A 25,250-nucleotide genomic window follows, 5' to 3' on the forward strand; every position below is an offset into this window, starting at 1 on the left:
AGGAATGCAGCTTCTGGAGTCCTTGTGCTCCTGGTGTACATAAAGTACAAGCAGGTTTTGGTTTTAAATTAGTTGAGAGTCTGGAAGTTACTCCACAGTGATTTTCGAGGAATTTTTCATATGTTTAAAAGTGAAATAATTACTTGCGTTGATGTACTTGTGATTGGGAATTGTTTTGTGTTTATCTTCAGTTATCTTCAGTATCTAAGTTGTACTTGAGAAATACAGGGTAACAGATGTCTTTTACTATTTAAAATGATTTTCCAATGCAAGTCAGTGGTGTGGCACAGAGAGTGCATGTCAGGAACCCAAGAAGTAACTTGTGTTCTCTGAAATATATTGTGGCAGCTGTCTTTTTCTTTTGTAAATAATAGCTTTATTTTCACCTTGTTTTTATTACTAGGTATTGATGTTAAAAAAGGCAGAGGCCGTTATATTGACACCTGCATGGTCACCTTCGCTCCCCGGTACCTGTTAGACAATAAATCAAGCTACAAACTGGCCTTTGTTCAGCGGGAATTTGCCAGAGGTCGGGTAAGAAGCTTCCTGGTGGTGACTTTTTAGTACAGTATTGTACTTAGTCACAGAAACTGTTTACCAAGAAGAGCAGGCATTGTTCTTTAAAGTATTGTTGGCTGATTATGAGGATCTTTCTCATTATTCCAATAGCAGCATCCACCTGACAGAAGAATGGCTGCGTTTGTATCTGAGAGGTGTATAGGTTAATAGTGGATTTTTCAGTGCTGGGATTATTTACCAATTATTTACCAATTTCTGTTCCTAGGGAACATCCAATCCTGACGGCTATATTTCCACCCTCCCTGGTTCCAGTGTTGTGTTCCACTGGCCACGGAATGATTATGATCAGCTGTTGTGTGTGAGGCTGATGGATATCCCAAACTGCATTTGGTCTGGGGGCTTTGAGGTCAACAAGAACAATTCGTTCCACATTAATATGAGGTAGCTGTGACCTATAAATCTTCTGCAGCTGCTGTGTTTTGATAGAAGCAGCTGTTTAACACTGCAGATAATGCAGATCAGAAGTTTACCTGTCTTTTACTGTGTTCTTGTTCAGGGACACCCTGGGAAAATGTTACTTTTTAAGAGTAGAAATTACCCTTCAAGGAGCCACGTACCGCATTGCGTTCAGTGACACCGACCAGTTACCGCCACCTTTCCGCATTGACAATTTTTCTAAGGTAAAAGAACCAAGCCCCATATTTTTTCCCTTTACTACATTCAGTAAAAAAAGTAGAAGTTCTTCTGTATTTATTAGAAGTGGGAGCTGACTAACTTGTGTCATGAAATAAACATTATTGTCTGTGTATTTGTCTGTAATAATTGTAATTTTCTGAAGTTCTAGTAAAAACTGGTAGCACACAGCTGCTTAATCTTTTTCAAATAATAGTGGTAACATTGTGGCTTTCATGAGTGCTTTAGAAGTCTTACAAGGAAGAGAAGTATTACCAATGAGAGTGATGATACTTAATCTGTTCTAGTCTCATAATTTAGATTAGCAGGGTTTGAGATGCTGCCATGGGACTGCAGACATTTTGAACCACAGATGACAGATACAAGCAAAGATGATGTTTCTCATCCCTTTAAGATTCTATTTAATTGAGACCTGAATGGAAGAATATACATATGAAATGATTGGGGGGGAAAAAAAGAAGTGATCTGAACGTGTTTCAGTCATCAACTCCTAGTAAATGAGCAAATGATAGCAAAAAGTCTGTGTGATGAACAATTCCTGTATGAACAAACTCCTCCTTCCTGACTGTTACAGGTCCCAGTTGTGTTTAAGCAGCATGGGGTGGTGGAGCCCAGGCTGTCCACTGACGTGAAGCCCATGACCTCTCTGGATTACGCATGGGATGAGCCAGTCCTGCCTCCCTTCATCATGCTGACAGTGAAAGGAGCGGGCTCCTCAGAAGTTGTCTGCTGCATGAATGACTTCCAAGACGCCAAACAGCTTTACTATGAAAACTTCATCTATATAGCTGCTACATATACTTTCTCAGGGTAATTCTTTATATCTGTTGATGGAAATATTTTTAACGTTCACATTAAGCTTTAATTAATTAATATCAAATTATTATTCTCTTAATGGTTGCCATTCAAGAGTTTTTCACATGGAGTTAAACTTCTGTCTACCTTGTAGCTAGCAGAAGAAATGCCAGATTCTGAAGTTGTTTGGGTATTGGTAATTTGTGTATTTTACCTCATTTGGACATAGTACTTTTGCTTTAGAGGTGCAGCTTGACACTGTTTATTCTGTCACACAGTGAGAAGGATTTAGCATCTGGCATCTGCTGTGACCCCACTGTATGGTCGATGTGGTCTCGGAAGAGTCTGGATGTTTGGGGTCCCCTCTGGGGACTTAATTTCCTTTGTTGTATAAAGGACACTTTACCACAAGTCACACCTATTTACAACATGCCTGTGAGATTAAGCTTGCACTAGTTTATATGCTGCTGAAAACAGCTCTGGGAGATTGATACAGGACTTTGTTACTTTCCTCAATATGACGTAGAAAACTGTCTTTGTAATTCATCTGTTTTGCCTGTGAAGTTCCGAGTTCTGGTGAGAAATCAAAGCCCCTTTTAAGAATGTACTCAAGTTACCAGCTTGCCCTGGTAATTCCTAACAAGAGGGGAAAAAACCCCAATTTAAATGTTAGTCTGATGGGCTGTATTGGAAGTGTAAACTTCCAGTTTGAATTTTGGTGCAGATCTAATTCACTCTACAAAAGAAGCTGCTACTCTGAACAAACATGATGCTGTTCTCTTGGTGTTCCAGGTTACAGGAGCCAAGTGTAAGACCAGTTACTTCAAATAAGGATGCTGCAAATGCAGAGCTTGTCCTTGATGTTTCTCCAAAGACTCAACGAGTTTTGCTGAAAAAGAAGGTACAATTTGACTTTTTTTTTATACTACTGTTTTATACTATTGTTGCTGTGTGCTAATCAAATGCTTGCAAGTAGGAGAACATTAAAAAAAAAAGTTCTAACTTCTAAAGGGTAGAGAGAGATTCCAAAGTGATGGGTTTTTTTGAGTTGTGGTAGTGCTTCCGTGTAAGACTTTTATAGGGGTAAAGGTGACAGAAAAGGGAATTGGAATAAAGTAGTAAGGAAGGTTGTAAATGCCTCCAAGACAACTGAATGTGGTAGTTGTGTGTTAGATATTCTCATGAAGTTACAAGGTAGGACATGCTCCCTTTTTGGGAGCAGTGTAAGCCAAGTCATCTGTTTCTGCAGCTCTTAAGAAATAGAAACTGTGTTTAAATATTGCTGAGTTTAGCAAACAGCTTGTAAATGCAGCTCTGCATCTAGCTGCTGTTACGTATTCATTGAATATCAGAGTTCAATCAGAAGTCTTTATCCAAACTAGTTCCTAATTCTAATTCAGGGCTTTGAAGTTAAATATATGCAAGTCATTCCAAGAATTATAATTCAAAGCCTCTGATAGAAAAACAGAAAAAAATATTTGCTCCATATTATATTTAAATGTTGAATTTTTCTGCAACAGGAGCCAGGAAAGCGATCCCAGCTCTGGAGAATGACAGACACAGGAATGCTTTGCCATGAAGGTTCTTCAGTTCCTCATAACCCCCACAAACCTTCTCCTCGCTCCGAGGACTCCAGTATGATTTTAGATATCGCAGGCCTGGCAGCTGTCACAGATAACAGGTATTGAAATACAGTTCCTCAGGAAACTGATGGGGGTTTCTAACTGTGTCTTTGAAAACATACTTAATATGATATTCTCTGAAAAGACATTGTTCTGAAGGCATGTGAAAGAGCTGGATTTTACCTGGTTTTATAAACAAACCTCATGTTCACCTGTGTGACTTGGAAGTACTTGTAAAAGCATGGCTGATGCCTTTCCAGCAGGTGACTGTAGACAGAGCACTTCAGAAGAGAGATTAGAAAAATGAGCTGGGACAAAGTAAATGTTCAGCATTAACCCAGGTGCAGAGTAAAAGTGCTGAGGTACATCCTCTGAGCACTGGAGTGTCCCCTGCAGGTATGAGCCCTTGATGCTGAGAAGGCCGGATCGACGACGCAGTACGACCCAGACGTGGAGCTTTCGGGATGGGAAGCTGGCCTGTGGTATCCATGGACTTGTTGTCCAGGTCAGTACTGATCATATGTTGAACCTGTTTTGTTTGTTGCTGATGTAGATGAAAAAGTCATTTGGGCTTAGTATTGAAGTGAACCAAAAGGTTTGAGGCAAATTCAGAATACAGAGCAAAGCAAACTTGTGCAAACAGCTTATGTTTTAGGTTTATATTTGAATGTTCTTATTAATTTCAAATAACAGAAGATCTTGCACTAATAATTAGAAATTAGAAAAGTCTTTTAGTTAGTACCCTGATACTATATTGATCATTTCGTGATCAAATTACTGCAGCTTAGTAAGTAACTACTTGAAGCATCCAAAAAAGCTCTGTATTGATGTCTTTAGATGTTGACTCAGTAAGGATTTACATTCTCATCTGCAGGTCCAGGGTTCGTCTTTTAAAAAGCTTCCTATCGTTTTTGAAAACTCTTCAGGAAGGACTTTCCAACGTCCCTTGATGATGTGATAGCTTCAGTTTTAAATGTGCAGTGGGAATACTTAATTCCCACTTAACTTTCAATTACCCACCTAATTATCAATTACTTAATTATTTATCTTGGCTGTTTCTTTTAGCTGCCAACTGATTAAACATTAGTTACCAGAAACTTTAGTAATATCAAGTAAAATGCTCTGGATTGCTCTTCTTTTCATTCCGAAGAATAAGGAGAGGAAAGTAAAATACAATTTTAAATTAATATATGTAAATAGTCATCTGAAGTATTTACCTATCACTTAGTTAGTTAATTTTCTTTCCTTACTCTTTTTTCTGTCTTCAGGCAAAGGGAGGAATACAGGGTCTTCATGATGGAGCTGAAGTTGTTCTAGGTCCTGATACCTCACTTGAACTTTTGGGGCCAGTTCCACCTGAACAGAAGTTCACAAACCAAAAGATGAGGCCTGGCTCAGGAGTACTGGCTGTGAGAGTCATCCCAGATGGGCCAACTAGAGTTCTGCAGGTGACAGTCCTTCATTAACTAGAATCTAGTTCATTATTTGCTTATACTGGAAATACTCTTTTTCTGTATTACGTCTTCAAATCCTTATGAATAACTGCCTTTGTAATGACATGAAGGGGGTGGGAATATCATAAGCCAGAAACAGGTACTACAGAAGTTTTCCTTGTCCTTATTTTTTTAAAAAGATAATTTTCTAAGGTAGGACAATGTAGCTGTTATTTATATATACAAAAGGGATCTTGTAGTAATTCACTTGTTTTCAGATAACGGATTTTAACCAACGTAGAAATGATCGTTCATTCAGTGAAGGAGAAGAGCTTCCAGTTACGGAACAAGATCTGCGGAAGTTCAAAAATCCTGATACAGAGCAGGAGTTAGAAGTAAGATATGACAACTAGTACTTGTCTTTTTCATTTTCATTTTCCTTTCTACATTTCAGGGGGGGATGATGGTCAGTAACTTCTCCTGATGATGACCTCGTGTTATGAACTTGTAGCTTTTCCTGCTACAACTTCTCCTTCTCAGAATTTGGGTTAATATGCCTTAACCCTCTTGATTCTAAGACTAATTCAATGATGCTCAGTCTCTCTGGAGATGATCCTAAAAAAATAACTTCTTTGCAGAAATATGTATTTGATATCACAGGTTTTCTCAGTGTTGGTTTGTTAGTGGTGGATTTTTTTCCCCTTTTTTTCTCAGGTGCTTGTGAAACTGGAAGGTGGAATAGGATTGTCTTTGGTCAACAAAGTCCCTGAAGAGCTTGTGTTTGCAAGCCTCACCAGAATTAATGTCCATTACACTCAGCTCTCGACCAGTCAGGTGCTAGAGCTCAGTGTGCATGATATACAGGTACTTGCCATTTTGAAACAAATTCATTTATTCATGGGTCTTCTTCGGTTTTTTGAGTCATAATAGGTTTGAAAAATGTTTAGAGCTGTGTGACTGAGATTTTAATTCCTAAATATCACTGGAGTTTCAATTCTGTTTTCTGTCCACTGTGTAGGTGGACAACCAACTTATTGGCACCACACGGCCTTTTATGCTCTTTCTGACGCCCAGGATGAGTGAGAATGAGCCCCTGGACCCTGGGCCTGCTGTGCAAGTCAATGCCATGAAATTTCCCAGTAAAAGTGCACTGACCGATATATACAAGGTAAACCACAATGTTTTTGTTCGTGCAACATAGGTATTACTTTGCTTAAATGACCTTTCCTGTTCTGAATTTTTACTTGTAATCTGAATTCAGTGGTTTATGAAATACACTTTGTTGAATCAGTTCTGAAGCTTAAAGGACACAGTGTCCACCTTCTCACATTTGTGGTGTCTAAAGCTACAGCACAGTGATGAACAGGGTAATAAATATGTTTAAAAATATAAAAAATCAGTCCAGACCCCTGTCTGTCCATGTCTGTGACCTTATTTTTCAAGGTAGTTATTCTCTCCTGAGAACTGTAGCACAGTGAACCAGAATATCTGTGTTTTTTGCTCTTCAGGAGTTGAGTACAAGGTTATAAATTCTCTCTGATAAGCTGTTATCTTGCTGCATAAACCCTGTTCTGTGCACTGCAGCCTTTTGGAAACGTTGGTTATAAATTTATCCACCAACTGTGGTATGTATTGTGAGAGCAAAACTGAGTTGGTTGTCAAGACTGACTTTCTCACTTGGAGTCTTCACGCATGTATTTTAACTCTGTTTTGAAAAGCAGCTGATTCCAGTGTTGGAAATGCAGCTAAGATTTTGAAGTGTTAGGATTAGGTAATAAAGCACAATGCCTTCCAGAAAATTGAAATAATCTTCACTAGTTGTAGATAACTTGAAGTGAAGAAAGCTACCAAAGACATTTTGAAGGTGGGAGTCTTGCTACAAATCCACTTAAGTGAAATATTCCACTGGAATAGAGCACGTTGTCCTTTTTAATAGCTTACATGGATTGTATTTCTGGTGTTAATGCTGTAAAATGAGACTTGTTTATTTCTGTAGCATCTGATGATCACTGCCCGAAAGTTCACAGTTCAAATTGAGGAGAAACTACTTCTGAAGCTGTTGAGTTTCTTTGGCTACGACCAGTCGGAATCAGGTGTGGTATAAAATTGCACAGCCCAGATTTACAGTGTACAGAAGTATTATGATCTTTGCATATAAAATAAGTAAAAAACACCAGCACACTCTTGGCTGTTTGGAACCTCCCACTCTTGAACAGAGCTGGAAATGCTTCAGTGGCCCCTGTGAAGCTGTTCATGGGTGTTGTGCCTGTTGCAGAGCTCAGGTGATTGCCCAAGTACAGCCTGTCTCTGGAAGGAGTTCAGTGTTCATTTTCAGTTCCTGTATCTGGATTCATCTAAATTGGGATAAAAGAAATTGTGTTATTAATTTAGCAAGCCACTTTGTTTAGTGATTTGTTTAGTTTGTTTATTTAACCCAGGGCTAGAAGTGGGATCTGTGTTAATTTGTTCCTTGGGCAGTTCCTCTTGCTTCAGTGCAAGAAAATTTTGTCTGACCTTTGTTGTGGCATCCATACCCCTGGTTTTAATTGTAATGTAAGTTTTCTTTCATTCAATGAGGCAAGACAGACCTTTTCAATCTTCTGATCTCATAGATGCTATTCTAATCCTCCTATTTTAGTGTTTATCTGTGCTTTGGAAACTTTATGAAATGTTTGTTTTGGAGTGGCAATTGAAAATATCACTTCTATTATGCAGTAGCCTGTGTACTATTACATAATAACTGTCACAAGAAAGTAATTATTTTTGGCATGATTCCAAATGGGACCAAGCCTACAAGTGATGCTCCAGAGTTCTGTCTTGCTAATCCACACTATCCTCTGAATTGTCTCTGGAAAAATAACAGTATTGCATTTCACAGAGGACTTACAAACTTAGATCTCTAATGATGAGGAAGAAGTAAAAATTTTGAGTCTTGCTCTTAGCCTTTTAACTAATCTGCCCTTTGTTCTGGTTTACCCTGTTGCTTTTGCTATTTTTTTTCCTTACTGTACATTATTTGTAGTTTATCCACTGATGCTGATGCCATCCAAGATTCAGACAAAAATAATTTTCTCATTTACAGTCAGCATGTTTTATTGTTCATAAGTCTGAGTTCATAAGACTTGGTCATCTTTCGTCTTTCCCCTGCTTCCTGACACCACCCAGGTGCTCTTACAAATAACATGAGCCTGTTAATGTCGACCGAATTTGAGTCACTCTCCATGTAAATTGATTTATTGGATGTCTTCCATGTAGGCATTTTGTCCATTGTGTAGTGAATAATTGAAAGCTTTCTTTGTACATTATATTCTTAGTTGAGTGCGTAAGGAATTACAGAGAAAGTAGAGAGAGGAAAACAGACTGTAAGATCACAACGGCACAGTAGGAACATTGCATGGTCATGTGTTATCTCCTTGTTTCTGTGTGCTGATAAAGATAAATTAGAAGTGAGCTCACATAACAGGTTTTAGAGATGCAGAGCAATCTGACAAAAATTCTTGAGCTTCAGAGGTCAACTTCATGTCACAAGGCATGAGTAATTTTGCTGGCTACACCAGCAGTCACACATACTTTTTATTTGTACAGAGGATTGTTAACTCTTAACAGAGTGTGCATTCCTAACCCCATACTTATTTATCTTTAATTGGTTCTGATTCCTGTGTTTTGTCTGGATGCAGAGGTTGAAAAGTATGATGAGAACCTCCATGAGAAGGTTGTTGAACAATGCGGAGGACAAAAACGATACTACTTTGAAAATCTGAAAATCAGTGTGCCACAAATCAAGTTGAGTGTCTTCACTTCCAACAAGCTCCCTTTGGATCTCAAGGTACACCAATGCATTCTCAGAGTGGGCTTCCAGTAAAGAGAAAGAAAAGGGAACAGAAGCTTTAACTTAATACTCTTTAGTTTCCATTTACTTTTGCATTATCTAAGTTACAAATAATAGAAGTTTCAGCAACTTCTGACATTTAATTAGCATAATTTCCAATCTCTTCTGTAATAGTGCTTAATTTTTGTAATTTCAGTTGAAGCACAGCCAGCTGGACCTAATGACTCACTGCTTTACAGAGGACCTTAGTTGCAATAATGGAAGTGTAAAGAGCTTGAAGGGAATTGCTATCATAAAATAAGAAGTTACTCAACTTAGAGAACAGAAATACAGGACAACTCTGAGTGTTTTCATCCAAAAAATGTTGTTTCATTGGAATTGGAGAATTTGCATGAGCACTGTGCAATATGGTCAAAAATTAAAGTAAATTGAGACTGATTCATATGGTCATAAATCTGGCACAGTTGGTAAGTGAACCAAGGATTCCAGATTCTAGCCAGAACATAGTCTCATCCAGTGTTCCCAAATCGTGTGTTAGGACACACAATTCCTGGACACAATAAAGTGGCAGCAGTGAGTTTCCACTTCAAAAATGATTAATTTAGCATTTCAGTCAGAAATATTTCAGTTCTCTCTGAGCTAATACAACTGCTTTCCTCCAAGGTGGGAGAGCTGAAACAAAACCAACCAACCAAACCATGAAAAACCCTCCCTATTCTGGAGGAACTGAGCTGCTGCCTTTTCAAAAAACCAAAACGGAGATACCAGCTGGGCTTTTTTGTCCTTGATATTAAGGACATCATGATGAGAAAGCTTCTAAAGAAGTTTAGTTTTGTGTAATGAATGTCTGTCATGGAGTCTTACCAAGATGATCCAGAAGATCACCAGTCGTGCATTCTTGTATTGCTTTTACCAAATTCTTGTGCAGAGGACAGTTCAATAGCTAGCTGGGATATTCCTTCCCTGTGATATTCCTAGGTATGATATTCCTTAGCCGTGATAGTCCTTACCACTAAATAATAGCAGCATAAATAATAGTCCTGAATATGTGTTTGCACTTTAGCTTCAACACAAAAACCCTCGTAATGCCATTAGCTGAAATGCAGACTGAGGAAACAGAGCTAGTGGTGAGTGCCTTTAAGAGCCCAGCACTGTGCACTGTTTTGTTTGGATTTCCTACCACCCTTGGTACAGGATTGCACATGGATCCGTCTTGGCAGCTGTCAGCAGTGTTCTCAAGAGAAAACTTGGCGTATACATTTTCCCCCATAATGTTAACAGTCCCTACATATTCTGTATATTGACTTTCACAGAAAGAGTTCCATTCAGTTCTGTAGCACAGGAAAGTTCAGGGTAGGAGGGAGAGAATAATCACCGTAGAGCCTTTGTGGAAGTTTTTCTAACTACCTCTGATGTTTCTGGCTTGGACTTGGCTGTCTGGTAATTTGGTGTAGACAGATTATTTTTATTAGGTACCAGTATTAACAAAGTTGCCTTATATAATATCTGATAGTTAAACAGGAAATTACTTCCTACCCAAGTGAATAATGAGGACTACTCTGGTTGGTCATCCATTTACTGAAAAAATAAATAGCTCTTTTCTTACTCGCAGACTTAACTCAGACCTGTAACTTGCCTTAATTGCCTGCAGATGGCACAAAAACTTGTGTTCCCTATACCAGGCAGCTTTGGTGATTAATGTGTAAAGATATCAGTGTGAGGCTTCTTGCCTTCTTCAGAGTGTCTGATGTTGGTGAGTGTACAGATGCCATTATAAAGACCTGAAGAAGAAGAAGACTCTTTCTGTCTTAAAAAATTAGATTTTTTACAATTTTTTTTCCAAAATCGTTTTATTCATGTGTGTATCTTTAGATGTACAGCTTGTCCACCTGAAATGTAGTTTTTTGTATATAAATTGTACAAGGTACGTATGGCCTATGAGCTAATGACAATCTTAGTTTTCTTCCTTGCAAAATAATGGGAAAAGCTAGTTTAAAGAATTTCTGTACACCATATAATGTTAAGATATGAGCCACAGGCTTACAGTAAATTATGTATGTTACTTCAGCTCATCCTGACATTTAATCCCTTCACAGAAGTTCAGCAGAGTGGAAAATAGCCAGTTTTGTCAAGGAAATTCATTTAGGGTTGGTTTAATTGAAGATTAGAACAGTATAGCAAAGTTATATATGGAATCTTAGACACATTTTGGTTTGAAATACTCCTATCAGGTGTGGGAAACAGATTGCATTTGGGAAGGTTAGTGACTCTCGAGTTATTGAAGAAATACAGTGCTAAAAAGGAATCAATACTTAAAATTAAAAGATTTGTGGGTGATTGCTCTCTGTATCAAAGTGTCCACACTGCAGTGGTAGAGAACTCCAGCAGCTTCAGAGAATTTTGGTTTGTTACCCATTTAAAGGTAAATTCACTTGGATGCTCTGAATGAAAAGCAGAGAAAAGAATTACAGTGGCAGTATCTTTTATTTACTCAGGCATTGAAAAGCACACTGGGATTCCCTCTGATCCGATTTGAAGATGCTGTGATTAATCTGGATCCTTTCACTCGAGTCCATCCATATGAAACTCAGGAGTTCATCATTAATGACATTCTGAAACACTTTCAGGAGGTCAGTGCGATGGAGATTATGTCGTGGCAAAGGTTGAACTTCTCTTGGTTGAGGAGTTCTCCACCAAGGATATGGGAGCTCTTTCCTGACTATTAAGTGTTAGTGCTGTTTTGCTTCTTTGGTATATGGAGAAGTAGTATCCCAGAAGAATTCTAAGAATACACTGCATTTTAAGATGAAACTATTGTTAATTTTACTGGTATTTGTGTGTTGCTTTCTCCAGTAAACCTACCTGGGTTGGCAGAAGCTTCTGTTGTGGGTGGGATGGTTTTTTTTTCCATCAACCTTGCTCATGTTAATGTGATCCATAAGAAATACTTCATTCTTCCTCTTGATTTTACAGGAGCTGCTGAGTCAGGCAGCAAGGATTCTAGGTTCTGTGGATTTCCTTGGCAACCCAATGGGTCTACTGAATGATGTTTCAGAAGGTGTTACTGGACTTATAAAGTATGGCAATGTGGGTGGTCTCATTAGAAATGTCACTCATGGAGTATCAAACTCTGCTGCAAAGGTAAAAATTGTGATAATAAAGTTTGCTATAACAATAAGCAAAAAATAGGCAAGAAGTCAAATAGAACTATTGACCATGCTTAAATTGCTTTATGTCCTGTTTGTTTTGTAAAAATGGTGTTTGAAGTGTAGATTTTGTTTTTCATAAATGCTTTTTATACATCCCAGGGATGCCAGAAACAGGAGTCAGTGGACCACTCAAAACGCTATTACTGCTGTACAGATACTTGCAGGTTGAATCAACAGTTAACCAAAATGAGAAATAATTTGCTCCTACATGCAAATGAACAAAGCTGTGTTAAATTGTGTATATAATCTACATACAGAAGAGAGAGAGAGCACTAGAGGAAGGTGGAGTATTTAAGGGGTTATTTAGTATAACAGGAGTTGTTAGCTGTTATTTTTGAGAAGTGATTAAGCTGATGTGAATAGCAATTATGCTGACTCTTGAGGTTTGGGGGTTTTTGTGCCACATAGCAACAAACTAAGGAATTTCTAGATTGCTTTGTATTTATCTGTGGTTTAATTCTAAAGTCTCTGCATGGTGAACACTGTTTTGTCCTTCCTGATAACAGCTGAGAGAATTCAGTTATATCAGTGAAAATTACTGTATTTAGTGCCCAAGAGAGGGATGATCTGAGGCAGGAGTTAGAAATAGGAAGAGGTTTGGATCATGGTTGATGCCGTACTTGATGCTGAGCAAACATACATGTTGTGTCTGCACAACCCTTCATGGGTACAACTGCAGTAATGCTTTTTTGACACAAGGATGTGTTGCTAAGTTTGGTTTTGTGAAAATTCTTTACTTTCTATTATTTTCATTTTCCAAGTGGGTGACTTTGTATGTGTGTATTGTCATGGTTCATCCTTTAACAACCTTTCCCACTTACTTGTATACAAGGAAATCTGCTTTTTCCCCTCCTTAGTGGAAAAAGGTGATTCAGAAGATTCAGAGTCTCTATAATTAAAGAGAGCTTGAGACTAACATTATCAAACCTAGACCATCACCAAGTGCACAGCTGGGTCTGACCCGGAGAGCTGAGCTATGAAGAAAGATGACATGCACATTCTCTGTCATAATTATCTTGTTTGCAGCACTAGCCTATTTTCCACAATTTCAAGAAATTCAAACAAAATGCCATGTTGATATTCCTGTCTCAATCTCCTAGTCGGTGGTTCTGTAATTCTCAGCACTGCAAATACAAGCTGATCCAGGCAGTCTGGTAGGAGACTTGCTGAGCTTCTGGAAGGCAGCTGTGTCTGTCTGCAAATGAGTACTTTTGTCCATGCTTTCTCCTCGTGGTTGTAGTCTCTGGTGACCCATCCACTCCACCCAATAGAGTATGTTTCTTTAGAATTTCCTTTCTGTAAAGTGTTGTTTCCTCATCACAGTCACATCTGCAGCAACAGTCTCATAAATCTTCCTTTAAAAGGCACGAGCCTTCCTCTGTTTCCCACAAGGGCAAGGTCATTCCTTGAACTTTGGAGTCATTTGTAACCAAGGGGTTTGTGAAGGAAGATTTTCAAAGGCAGAAGGGCAGTTGGATGCTCAGTTCCTTTCAAAATTCAACAGGAGCTGAGTGCCTGCTCCCCATTTATACCTTTGAAAATCACGCCATGTCTTCCCAGGTATTTTTTTTCTTTCTCCTTGATATATTAGAAATGTCTCTGTGATGCAAGTCTCACACAGTTCCCTTTTCAAAGCTTTTTATATGGTTTATGTATTTGTCCTTTTGGAACAAGGAGAGCAATCTGTAATTTAAGAAGGCTTAGTAGTACATTGTGGAGCTCCTTGATGAGTCTTCCTTCCAAAGGTTGAATCTTCATTCTGATGCATAGAAGACAATGGTAAAAAAGGCTCCAAATAGTCAGGTTGAATTCTTCCTTATGTGTTGCACTGCTTTCAGGCATTTAAATGTGCTTGAAAATCAAGCCCAGAATGTCCGTATGATAAAAAAATTGGCATTTCAAGTACAGTTTGTGATGTGTTATGTACATGGTACAGCACAGAACTTTGTCTTTTACTTTCTGTTCTACCCTGTGTGTGCCTTAGGATATGTGAAGTATTGGTAAAGAAAATTACGTGGAGAGAAAAAACAATTTGAGTTAGTCAAGAGAAACAAAACTGAAACAATAGGTCATTTTCATCTTGCTGGTGGTGCTCTGGAAAGGTATTTTTAGGTATATTTTCACTGCATAAATTTTCACCTGATTCAGCTGTGCCACAGAGGGCTCTTGTCTTTGCAGCTTATTCTGTGGATCTGGTAATTAAAGGAGTCAAAACTAGAGGAGCCTGTGTCCTGCACAGGCACTGAGGGTTGGGAAAAAATCTCCATTTTGGTTGTTTGAGTACCTGACTTACGAAGTGTCTAAAATAAAAATCTATCCTAGATTTTAAGATGAGTTAGCTATTAAGGTGTGAGTAGATAAACGAAGAGGAATACTATAATCATGGCTTTTAAAGTAACACTGCTCAACTGAATCAAGAAGTAAGCTATTGGAGTTGTATCTGGTTTTGTCATTTTATTGCTTTTCTATTTTATAGTTGTGCTGATTATCCTTGTAATGGCTTTTCCATGCATTTCTGAGCATGCAGTGGGTAATGCCTTCTTTCAAGTGGAGAGCTGTGGTGTATTTAAATTGGCACAAACCCTTAGGTTAAATAAAGTTCACTACAGACAGTTTTGTAGTTTTTATCCCTTGGAGACTCCCAAGTTCTGTATTTTAAAAAGTTCTTTGATCCTAAATATAGACACCTGAGGGAATTTCATTCCCTCTGAATGGAGCCTTCTGTAGTTGCCATATGCGTAGAAATGTCACACATTCTTGGCATCCACACTTTTTTTATTTCCCCTGTTAGGCATGATAGAACTAAATCCTAAATTGTTCCTGTTTCAGATGTGTTTCAATTAGAAACGAATATTGAACACTGAATTAGCAGCTGACCAAAACGTGTTCTGTAGCCTGTGTTCTCCAAATAGAAAAATAAGTGTGGTTGTATCTATTACTGGCAAATAGGTGTTGTGCTGACATAGTGAAAGTCCTGGTGGTAAAGGATTGAAAAGATTCAAAGCTTGCCAATACTGTATTTAATGTGGCCGATTTCGTTCTACCATGAATTCTATCTTTTAGGAATTATGAGCACATAGTAGTGTCTCTGTTATGACTCTGAGGTTAGGATATAGGATGGAAATAATTGGTGTGTCCTTCCCTTCCTCTTGAGAAAAATAATTTAATGAACTTAATGAAAGAGCTTAATTTTCATATTGAACTTTGAAGTTTCCAGTTTAATTAGGCTTCTTAAGGAAAGGTAAACCATCAGTCACAGCTGCATTTCCCCGTTAGGTTTTTCGGAAGCATGCAGGGTTCTGAGAGACAGGCTTCCTTCCAGAATCAGGCACCTGAGATGCTAAAACTTCCCTAGAGGGGAGTTGCAACAAATTGCATTTGAGTGTTTGTTTTCTTTTATGGCTGATGAACCTTTCTTCCCTGGACTTTCACTCCATCTGTTTATTTCAGCTGAGTTCAGACTGATGGCAGAGGTGCTTAGGTGCTTAACAGAGGTAGGAAAAGACGTGGCATGTTAGAACCGGGTAAGAAAACTTTAGGACTAGTAAGGATGCAAATACTGTTTCAGGTGAGTGTTTGGGCATTTGTAGAACAGAAGCATGAAAGCAACAGAAAGGGAAATGGGAGTTTTAACCCTCCTTGTAAGATAAATCAAAGCAGAATCTCAGGTGGTTGGCAGTGACAGGAAAATAAAGATAACTGAATGGAAAATAAAGAGGAAGTAATAAAGGGATTATTTAAAAACAAACCTTGAACAAGTGTTTGACTCACATGAATGTTAATTTTAACAAAGTTGGCAGTAAATGCAATGAGAAGTGGCTGTAGCAGAGCACAGAAGGAAGGTGCAGTTTGAGCAGGCTCTACCAAAAAACAGACAGAAAGCTTTCTAAAACAATCAAAGCCGATGGTTCCCTTTTGTTTAAAGTTTCTTAGTTCATGTAACCAACCACTCCTCTTTGATACCATTCAGAAGCAAGAACAACTGCCATTCTCCCATTTTTGGAGTCACTGCAGTTCAGCTCTAGCTTCATTAGCTCAAAATGCCAATGAAGTAGCTGTAAATAAAATAATATCTTGGTGTTAGGGAACTTCTAACAAAAGCCTTTGTATATGAAGCCTGAGAAAGAAATACATGGTGGTGTTTTCCTCCGAAGAGTCTTAAACAGAATCATCAAGTGATGCTGTAGAGAGGTCATGGTGGTGTTTGGATTCTGAGTTTGCTGAGTTTCCTACCATTCTATATTTTCATGATTTTTGTTTGATTGTCTGCTCTTCTCCTTGACTCCTAAGAGCAGAATGTGTGTGGTTACTGTCAGTCTCACTGGATAAAGGTGAGGAAGGCTGGAATACATGTCATCTTTCTGGGCAATTTTACAGTTTAGAATTTGGGTTTTCATTCAGGAAAGCTGGTGTTCATCCCTTACAAAGGGTAGTTGAGGTATTGAAGTAGTGGGATTTAGCAGCATCTACCATAATTTTTTCTATTACAAAAGTGATTTATACAGTTTGGGTCAAACGTAGCTTTTTCTGTGTTTTCTTCAGTGTAATCTTCCCCAGTGTAGCGTAGAAGCTCCTGCAGCCTGTGCAGGTGGCACTGCAGATCATCTTCAGTTTAACTTGCATTTCATCCACAGATAAGCAGCTCATGTGCAGGTTCGTGCGAGCAGTGAGAATCTGTATCAAAATGTGCAGATTATGAGATGGAAAGCAATTGAAATTCCCAGGCAGAAATGTTGAGTACTGGAGCAACATTACAGATGAGGCCATTTCCCCATTGCTGTCTTTTCAAACTGGCAGGAAAGTTTTATGGCCAATTAGTGGCAATCAAAAGCCATGGAAAGTGTCAGTTTTAATGTGCAGAACATCTGGTATCTGTAATTAGTATCTTTGAAAGAGGTTTTGGGATAAAGGATCATCTTTGAGAAGTTTGAAGTATTATTTTGTTCTTCCTGGTTTTCATTTGTACCATGGGATAAAATGTGTCTGGCCAGCAGCCAGGTTGAAAGTTTTCGTCTCAGTTTGGGTTAAATTCAGCCTTTCTTTTACAAAGCTTCTTGCACAAAGTGAACACACTTTACTCCAGTGTATTTTTATGTGGAGAAATGGGCATGGGTAGATTGAACAGAAACAGTGATATATTTTGTGGGAAGAACTGGTTTGATGTGGACTTGACATCCTCAGTGTGCCCCATTCAGAAGCAAATTGGTGGCAGCTTTGAATGAGCCTTACCCAGGAGAAACTGCTCCGTTGATAATGAGAGTCCTGCAACAATGCAGCAACTGCACACATGGAGATGCACAGCTGGATAGAGGAATGTACAGGTGACCATTTGACAACTGAAAAAAAGAGGGATTAGAGAGCCTTTAGTTTTACACCTGCTTTACAGCTTCATTTCAAAAAAATGGGGTTTACCAGCTGATTTTCCTGGAAAATAAAATGCACCATTGCTGTTTTGCTGACTCATTGGAGAATTCAGTGAGCAAAGGAGAATTTAAAATGAGGTATGCAAAGAGTTGCCAAGTCATAAACTGTGACACTGGAAATAAGCATTTCCAGTGTTTATTATTTCATCTATATTTTATATAGATGAAATGAAATTTCGTTTTAACCTGCAGTTTTTGAGTGGTTACATGTCAGGCGGACAGGCACATCTATCCCATGTATCACCATTAGCATCTGAAGGAGAAAAAATGGGGTGTGGGTTTGAAATTCATCATTTCAGTCTTAATAAATGGCTGACTGCACCTCCCTACTGTGTATTTAAAGTTGTAGAGTTCTGTAGAAAATGTTAAATAGTACAGACTTAAACTTGAAGTTCCTTAGCTGTGTATCCCTGAGAAGTGAAAATAGTGTTTCTATGGCCAGGGGAGAAGGCCAAGCTGTACCAGAAGATCCAAACAACTCACAGAGTTGTTCACTATTTACACACATACATACACGCGGGTGGGGTGGCAGGTCCAGTTAATGTGCTTGCATGGGGTTTCCTTCAAAATATCTAGTAGAACATGGAAAACCTGTTAGTTTTTAAACAGGAGGTTCTTTCAGATCCCAAGTGTGGTCACAGGTGGTCATGGCAGAAAAAGAAACTGGTTGGAAAGAGCCCGAGTGCTGCAGTTAGCGCAGATGGAAATGCTTTTGGAAATCAAGATCAACAGAGCTGGTAAAGATGATGTTAAAACCAAACCTAAAGTGCCCCCTCTGAATACTTTGTTGTTACCTATTAACTCAAGGCACTGGATCTCCTCAGGCCTTCTCTCTGTTTTTCGATATATTTAAGGAAGGGGGTGAAGGAGGGCAAATAATTCCATTCCCAAAAAATAAACAAACTCGGTTTGGTAAGAGTTAAGGCCGGGGGGCGGGGAATTATCTGTTAAGAGTATTAGTTGTTTAATAAAGCACAGTTGTCCTCCAGATGAACCCGCCAGTGACTCTGCAATTGGGGTCATTCCAAGTTCATGCTGTGGACTTTTGACTGCCTTCTGTGTCTGTGAAAACAGCCGGCGGTTCCTGCAGGGATCACTCATTCTGCCCTGTAACACAAAACTACTGCCAGCGGGCACCTGCTGGTGCGGCTTCCCAGGAGGTCCCGGAGGGAAGCGACCCAGCTCCTGGGGCATGGCGGGGTGGGAACAGCGGGGCTCCCCTGGGATACCCGGCTAATCAGGCTCCTCACAGCCGGCCCCTCAGGGGTTCCCGCGGCTGCCAGCAGCCCGTGTCAGGATGCATTAGGAAGCTCAGTTAACGATGAGATGTGAGCTAATTAAAGCTCCTTTACTTTGGGCAAATGACATAAATGCGGGTGGGGAATGCTGCAGGGAATCTCAAGGAGCACGTTCAGTGGGAAAAGCTGTCGGCTCCTCGTGGTTGTCAGTAATTTGGAGAGGGTCAAAGTTTATGTTGCTCTGAAAATGAGAAGCTGATTAGCGCTTTTTGCTGATTTAGTATTTTCTAAATTAAGACTCTGTTGGTGCTGTTCAGAGTACCAGGACTCGTTTCTCTTTGCACAGCTTGGCTGGGTTATAAATGCTTTGGGGGCTCGGCCTGAACTGTCCTTTCTGGTTAGGACTGGATCAAAGAGTTGACTTCGGTCTGTCTCGATGTGTAAAGGAAAGTGTAAAAGTCTAGAGCATATAAATTTAACTGAATTCACAAACTTTCCTGCTAAAATGCCCCAGGTAATTCTTAAGAGACTGACCAAAGCCATAGCAAAAGTGTTTTGGGGAACAGCTTCAGACCAGTAGGCCTTTGAAACCTGACAAACAAACACCTGTTGTGTTTTCAAATAAAAGCATTTTACTTTTTAGTCCCAGTATAATACACCATTGACCACAGTGATAGGAAGGGATGAAGCTGTTTGTTGTCTGTGCTTACTGGTGGCCAGTTTGTAAAACGAAATATGTACTGCTTCCACTCTATAACAATGTATGTATTGATGAGCAAAGAAGCTGCTCTAAAAGTTATTTTTATGGTAAGTCACAGAAATACATTGCATATCCATCCTGAGACGTTGAAGTAAAAGCAGGAAAACTTAGGCTGCAAATTTACTGGACAAGTTTATCTGTCCCACTGCACCCAGTCCTTGTGTATATCCAAGAATCCTGCATGGCTTTTTGACTTTTGCACTTTCCAAAGAATAGAAGCAAGGTTTGAAGATGACCCTTTTAAACCACAAATCCTAACAGCATGTATATATGTCTCCTTAGCCTAGAACATGTACACTCTGAGGACTTTTTGTCTCTATAGGCAAGTGCTTAATTTTGAACTGTTTTAATTTACTGACAGACAACAGCATAAAAATTGGCTTCCTCTAAAATACCTTTAACAGGTTGTAGAGTTGTAGGAAATAAAGGTGATTTTTAATGATGTTGCTACAAGGCAAGTGAACATGAAGGACTGAACTCCTTTCTAAATGACATCTGCAAAGCAAAGATGAGAACCAAATAAACCCTGTGTTTTCTGATTTAAACACAGTTCATTGTGAGGTTTGCACAGAAGTTTTAACTGATCCAGAATTAATGTCATCACTTTCTCCCTTAACATTCCATCTTGGAATGTTCTGCTTTGCTCAGTCAATAATATTTGTAAATGTACCATTCTCTGATGCTAGAACTACAATGGAATGTTTGGACTCAGGTCATAATTGTGTATTTATCCTTTTGGGATGTCCTTCGAGAACCAGGCAGCGCCAAGAACTTAAAAAGACTTTAAAAGATGACTAAAACCTTATTTCCATGCTGTGTGCTTCATGCATCTGGCTTAGAGGGAACAGGCAGTCCAAAGTCGAGTTTCCATTTGCTTTGAATTCTTTTTGTGCCCCATAAGCCTTATTGTTTGGCACCAGCTTTGGTTCACAAACATTGTATATATAGGTGGTTTTGTTTTTCTTCTATTGCTTGAAACAGCAGGGATATGTAGTCAGTGGTAAAAGGTTTTTGTGGCAAAACTTCCTTAATTACTGTGCCTTTAAAAACAAACACAGCAAATTATCCAAAACATGAATAGATTTGTTTCTTGTACAGATAGTATTTAATCTGCTTTTGCAGATCTTGGTGAGTAGTTAGTATTGATTGGTGACACTGTGTAAATGTAAAGCAAGAAATGATGAATCATTGATTTACTTGAGTCTGCAGAGGAGGAGGCTGAGCCCAGCGTGCCCCAGGCTTGCAGAAGTGTATTAACATCTTCAATGATTGTGAAGTGCTGAGAGTGGTTAGCATGCTCATCCAAAGATAGTGTGCACAGTAGCATAGTGTCCTGGGATTTGGAGGAAAATGTCATATTTCACCCTTCTCAGGAGGATGAGTTTATGTTAGATCAGGTAGGCTGAAGTGCAGTGGGGAATGTTTTCTGCTTGCAGTATGTTACCAGTCAGTAGCTTCATATCTTCCATGAACGGGTGTGGGATGAAAACCAGGGATCCAAGTGTCTTTAGAGTGTAGACCTGAAAGAAAAGATCAGTGTCCCTCTGTAGAAGGAAAATGAAGAAAGAACCATGTGCTTTGGGGACAAAAAGGGTGAGAGGAGACAGAGGGTGTCTTGTGAATGAAGGTGGATGAATGCTCAGCTGCCTGGGGCTTTTAGGAGGGGTTCTCCTTCTGTCCAGGCAAAAAGGATAAGACAAAGCATTAAACAATATGTACTGATGGTAAGTTGAAATATTTTAAGTACCTGAAATGACAGAGCTTTTAAGCAGTAGTCTGGAAGGCTCCTATTCCCCTCTGGAGAGGCCAAATTGACAAATAAAACACCCACTTCTACGTGTGCCTTGTGCAGACTTGCTTCATCCAGAAACACTGGGAGCCTTTTGGTCTGGAAGCAGGTAACTTCCCTTAGCTGAAACTAATGTATTGTGTTGCAGTTCTGTTTCAAGGCAAGGGATGTCTGAAGTGGGGAAAATGCAGAGATAAAAGACCAAGTGACTCATTTCTTTTTTTCATCAGCAAGTAGACAAAGAACTCATTATGAAAATTAGGGTAGAGAAGGGGGAGCTGTTTTTTTACAAGTCCCTTGATTAGTTTCATGTTTGTTCCGAAGACTGTTGTGTTTAGTTATGTTGGCATTTACATGGTCTTGAGTAGGCTTTGAAGTTACCAGGTCACACCTTATTAACAAAAGCTGAGGAAGACAAGGGTGGGTCGCACTTTTGGTGTCACCTTTGTTTATCTGGAGCCGATTTGCTGTGTAACCGGGTTAACACCTCAATAAGGCACCATCTCTGCTCTTTCACGAGTCTTAAAACCTCAACCTCAGCAGCTGATATTGCACTCCCCAAAGGAGGTATCTAAAAGCAAGACGGGAGGGGGAGGGGGGCGGAAGCAGCCTGCTTTTGTGCTTCAGCTTGTTCAAATCTCCCTTCAGAGTTTAAGCTGGACTTAAACTGCTTACATTTCTAACGCTTGTTTAGGTTTCTGATCCAGAAGTAACTGCTGAGGAACTTGTTCTCAGTAAAGTGATTATAACCTACACAGACTGGACAGGAGGTGTTGTGCAGGTGTTTGGTTGGTTGTGGGTTTTTTATGTTAGAAATCTTTAATTTTCCTATTGTATAGTAGATACAATCCTATTAGTCGAAATAGACTTCAGAAACCATTTCAAGGAAGGTATTTCTGAGGTGCACAGAAAAGTTTAAAAAAGTGTCAAGTTGTGATCCCCAGCAGGTATTTCACTCAGGTGGTATTACCTGTAATGGGTGATATGGATGGATGTGGTTCAGATCAGGAATCAGGGTAATTCAGGCACCACAGTCTGAATCTTTATTCAAATACGAGTCTAAACCTTTACCCCCTTGCCCAGCAGCCCTTCCCATCACTTGCTAATGCCTGTGGAACATCCCTTTGTTTTATCTTCCCTGGCATTTCACCTCTAATTGGTAAACTCTGCACCGAAGAGCAGGAGGGGGGACTGGTCCCAGCTGGAAATGGCTCAGGAGGGACCGACTCACTGTGCTCCCTGCGGAAACCCCTTGGTTTGGGTACAAATGGTGCAGATGGTGACAAAAGTTTGGCTTCAGTCTTTAATAAATGAGGCCAGAAAACAAACAGTCCTGGGGAGAGGGGATGAGGAGCCGCATCAAAAAGTAATTCAACACGAAGTTCATGTCTTGTAACTAACATGTTGTGAGTTCAGATTTTGTCACCTGAATCAGGGCAAAATGGAAACATTTCATGGTACATTTGGTACATTAAAATCCTTAAATTATCTTGCTTACAGCTGTAATTCAGTGCTATTTTCTAAATAACACAAACAAAAATGTCCCTGTTTAACTTTGGGTTTATAGCTAATGGAGTTTGACTTTTAAACTGTGTGCATGGGATTTTTTCCTTTTTCCTCCTTACTAAGAAAAATGCACTATTACATTAAAATTATGTCTACACACAAACAGGACTGCTGTGGACCATTAGGTGTCAGATTATGTGTCATGGAGGAAGGGCAATTTGAGGAAAGACTGGATTGTATTCACAGGAAGAGCTGGGGTAGTGGAGCTGGACAGTGTGGGTGCAGGGGGGGGGAAAGCTGTAAAGAGACATTACCAATTCTCATCAATAAGTTGGTTTATTCCTGCTTGGCTGATTGTCCAGTCATGCACTACTGTAACTTCCAAAATGTGTTCTTGAAAAATAATTTTCAGGTCTTGTAACGAGGTTTGATTTGAAGACCTGTTGAGCCTTTCAGTTTCTATAGCAACTACTCTAATCCTCATAAGCAAAGTATTTTTCCAGAAAAACCCCTAATCTTAAACACAGTTCATAAATAGCTTCAGGTTGGTTTGTATTTCTAGGATAATTTTTTTAAAAAATAGCATCTACATTAAGTTCACAGCATCTACATTAAGTTCACAACAAGGTCAGAAGTAACTCAGACCTTGACCACTATGTTCTGTTTAGTGTCCATATGATCAAGTCTCAAGAAAGGTCATGGGATTTCATTTTCATCCCTGTTGTTAAAATCTACTTGTTTAGATAATTGGAGCCACTGGAGTTGTTTGTCTTTAAGCTCAAAAGGAGTTTTTCAAACTGGGACATAGTGTCATTAGTGAAAAAGAAACACAGCCTTGGAAGAAATGGCAGAAAAATGAGGGGAACTTCATTGTGGCATTGGGCCCGTAAATGAACTGTTTGTCCAGTTCTTTTTTAATCTTCAATGTATCAGGGTTTCACACCAGGTCTAAGTTGTCCTCTGGTGCACACCTGAGCCACGGAGGAGTTTTACCTCTGCAAAGGTAGCTGCTGTGGGTGCAGAGGAGATGGTCCTTGAGACATAGGCAGGTCCTTACACAATGAAATCCTTGTCCTGGAAGAGCTGTAGTCATGCAGGACACCAGGGACTTCAGCATCCTGAGTGACATTCCTGGGGCACCTGGCCCAGTGAAAGATGCAACAAAGCTTTAAATGATCTTTCCTTCCACAGGGGTGGAGAGGATGAAGTTTGTTCATTTATTGAAAGGAGGTAAGAATGCTGATAGTAGTTGAAAGTGATACAGGAGGTGTCCAACTACATTTAATCAAAACCCAGCTAGTGTTTGGAAAGTATTCCAGGAAAATTCCTGCTAGGAGCCCTTTTCTATAGTAACATCCTGAATAAAGGCAAAGTTTCAGGTTTTCTGTCTCCTTTTCTTGCCTCCCTCCTTCCACCAGGCTTCTGGTTTCTATCTAATTACATCAGACTAAAGGTCAGCAGATCACAGTAGATCGTTTTTATTTGGTGCTTTTTCATTGACTCGCACACAGCAATGGTTAGAGTTCTCGGAACAAATCCTGTTTGGACATAATGTTCCCTTTCATCCATGAGCATGTCTCCCCACACTGTTCAAGGGAAGTGTAAGGAGTCAAAATGCTCCACACACACACACTCGGGGTTGCCCCTGGGCCTTTAGTATGGTACCTGTGGACACTTGTTGGAGGTTAGGATTTTTCTTTTTTTGTGCTTTCTCTCAGGGAATTTTCTCCCATTTGTTGCCTAAGAGGAGATGATGATGATACTTAAGAGAGACAAAAGATGTGCTGGGAGGAGGAGGACTGGGAAGGGTGCAGTTGGCTACCCTCTTAACTGGGGGGACTTTCTCTTGGGAAGGGCAGAGATACCGAGAGATATCTCTAGGGCTCAGCTCCTAGCTCTAGCTCTCGGGTCGGGGAGACGGCTGGGCTGTGGTTGTTGCGGGGAGAATTCGCTGCCACGGCGGAGTTCTGTCTTTTACTGCTTCTCCTACTGGGGCTTCGCTCATAAGAGCGACCGTTTAACTGGGACCTTATCAACACCTGATCTCACTGGAAAGGACCCTCACCATCTGCTAGGGTGCCTTAGGGGAAAAACCCGGCACGCCAAGCTCCGAGCCCCACCGATGGAACATCTCCCGGCTGTTTGTCGGAGCCCAGCTGCCACTGCCCAGCCCCACTGTTTTTCTACCATTGCTTCGGGTTTCTTGCTACACTTCAACCCGACACCCTCTGTCCGCCTGACCCCTGCGGCTCCTGGTGCTGCTGCAGAGTTTCTGCTACGCAACAGTTCATTTCACGACCCAGAGGAGCACTGAGACCTGCTCCATCCCTCCCTCCCCCGTGAGTTTGCAGCAGGAGCCCCTTTTTCTCTCTCTTGCCGGCTGTGCCCGGTGTTACCATGTGTGGGAGAGGCAGCTGAGCTCGCGCCACAGCGC

The 25,250-nt window shown here is 39.9% G+C and overlaps 1 protein-coding gene across 6 annotated transcripts in view; it reads left to right on the top strand.

The window, feature by feature from the left end:
- The window catches only part of VPS13D (vacuolar protein sorting 13 homolog D), a 94,653-nt gene that overhangs the window by 44,464 nt on the left and 24,939 nt on the right, over nt 1-25,250 (top strand). For all 6 annotated transcript variants that reach the window (XM_017735033.1, XM_017735035.1, XM_008634258.2 and 3 more), the window contains 15 exons: nt 404-534; nt 785-960; nt 1,076-1,199; nt 1,787-2,022; nt 2,800-2,908; nt 3,528-3,688; nt 4,026-4,134; nt 4,898-5,077; nt 5,341-5,457; nt 5,777-5,926; nt 6,081-6,230; nt 7,059-7,155; nt 8,740-8,888; nt 11,387-11,521; nt 11,865-12,032. In XM_017735033.1, the coding sequence (XP_017590522.1) occupies nt 404-534; nt 785-960; nt 1,076-1,199; nt 1,787-2,022; nt 2,800-2,908; nt 3,528-3,688; nt 4,026-4,134; nt 4,898-5,077; nt 5,341-5,457; nt 5,777-5,926; nt 6,081-6,230; nt 7,059-7,155; nt 8,740-8,888; nt 11,387-11,521; nt 11,865-12,032 (2,192 nt within the window). The remainder of the gene's footprint in view (nt 1-403; nt 535-784; nt 961-1,075; nt 1,200-1,786; nt 2,023-2,799; nt 2,909-3,527; nt 3,689-4,025; nt 4,135-4,897; nt 5,078-5,340; nt 5,458-5,776; nt 5,927-6,080; nt 6,231-7,058; nt 7,156-8,739; nt 8,889-11,386; nt 11,522-11,864; nt 12,033-25,250) is intronic.

This window comes from Corvus brachyrhynchos, unplaced genomic scaffold, assembly GCF_000691975.1.
Source record: "Corvus brachyrhynchos isolate BGI_N302 unplaced genomic scaffold, ASM69197v1 scaffold395, whole genome shotgun sequence".
Taxonomy (NCBI): domain Eukaryota; kingdom Metazoa; phylum Chordata; class Aves; order Passeriformes; family Corvidae; genus Corvus; species Corvus brachyrhynchos.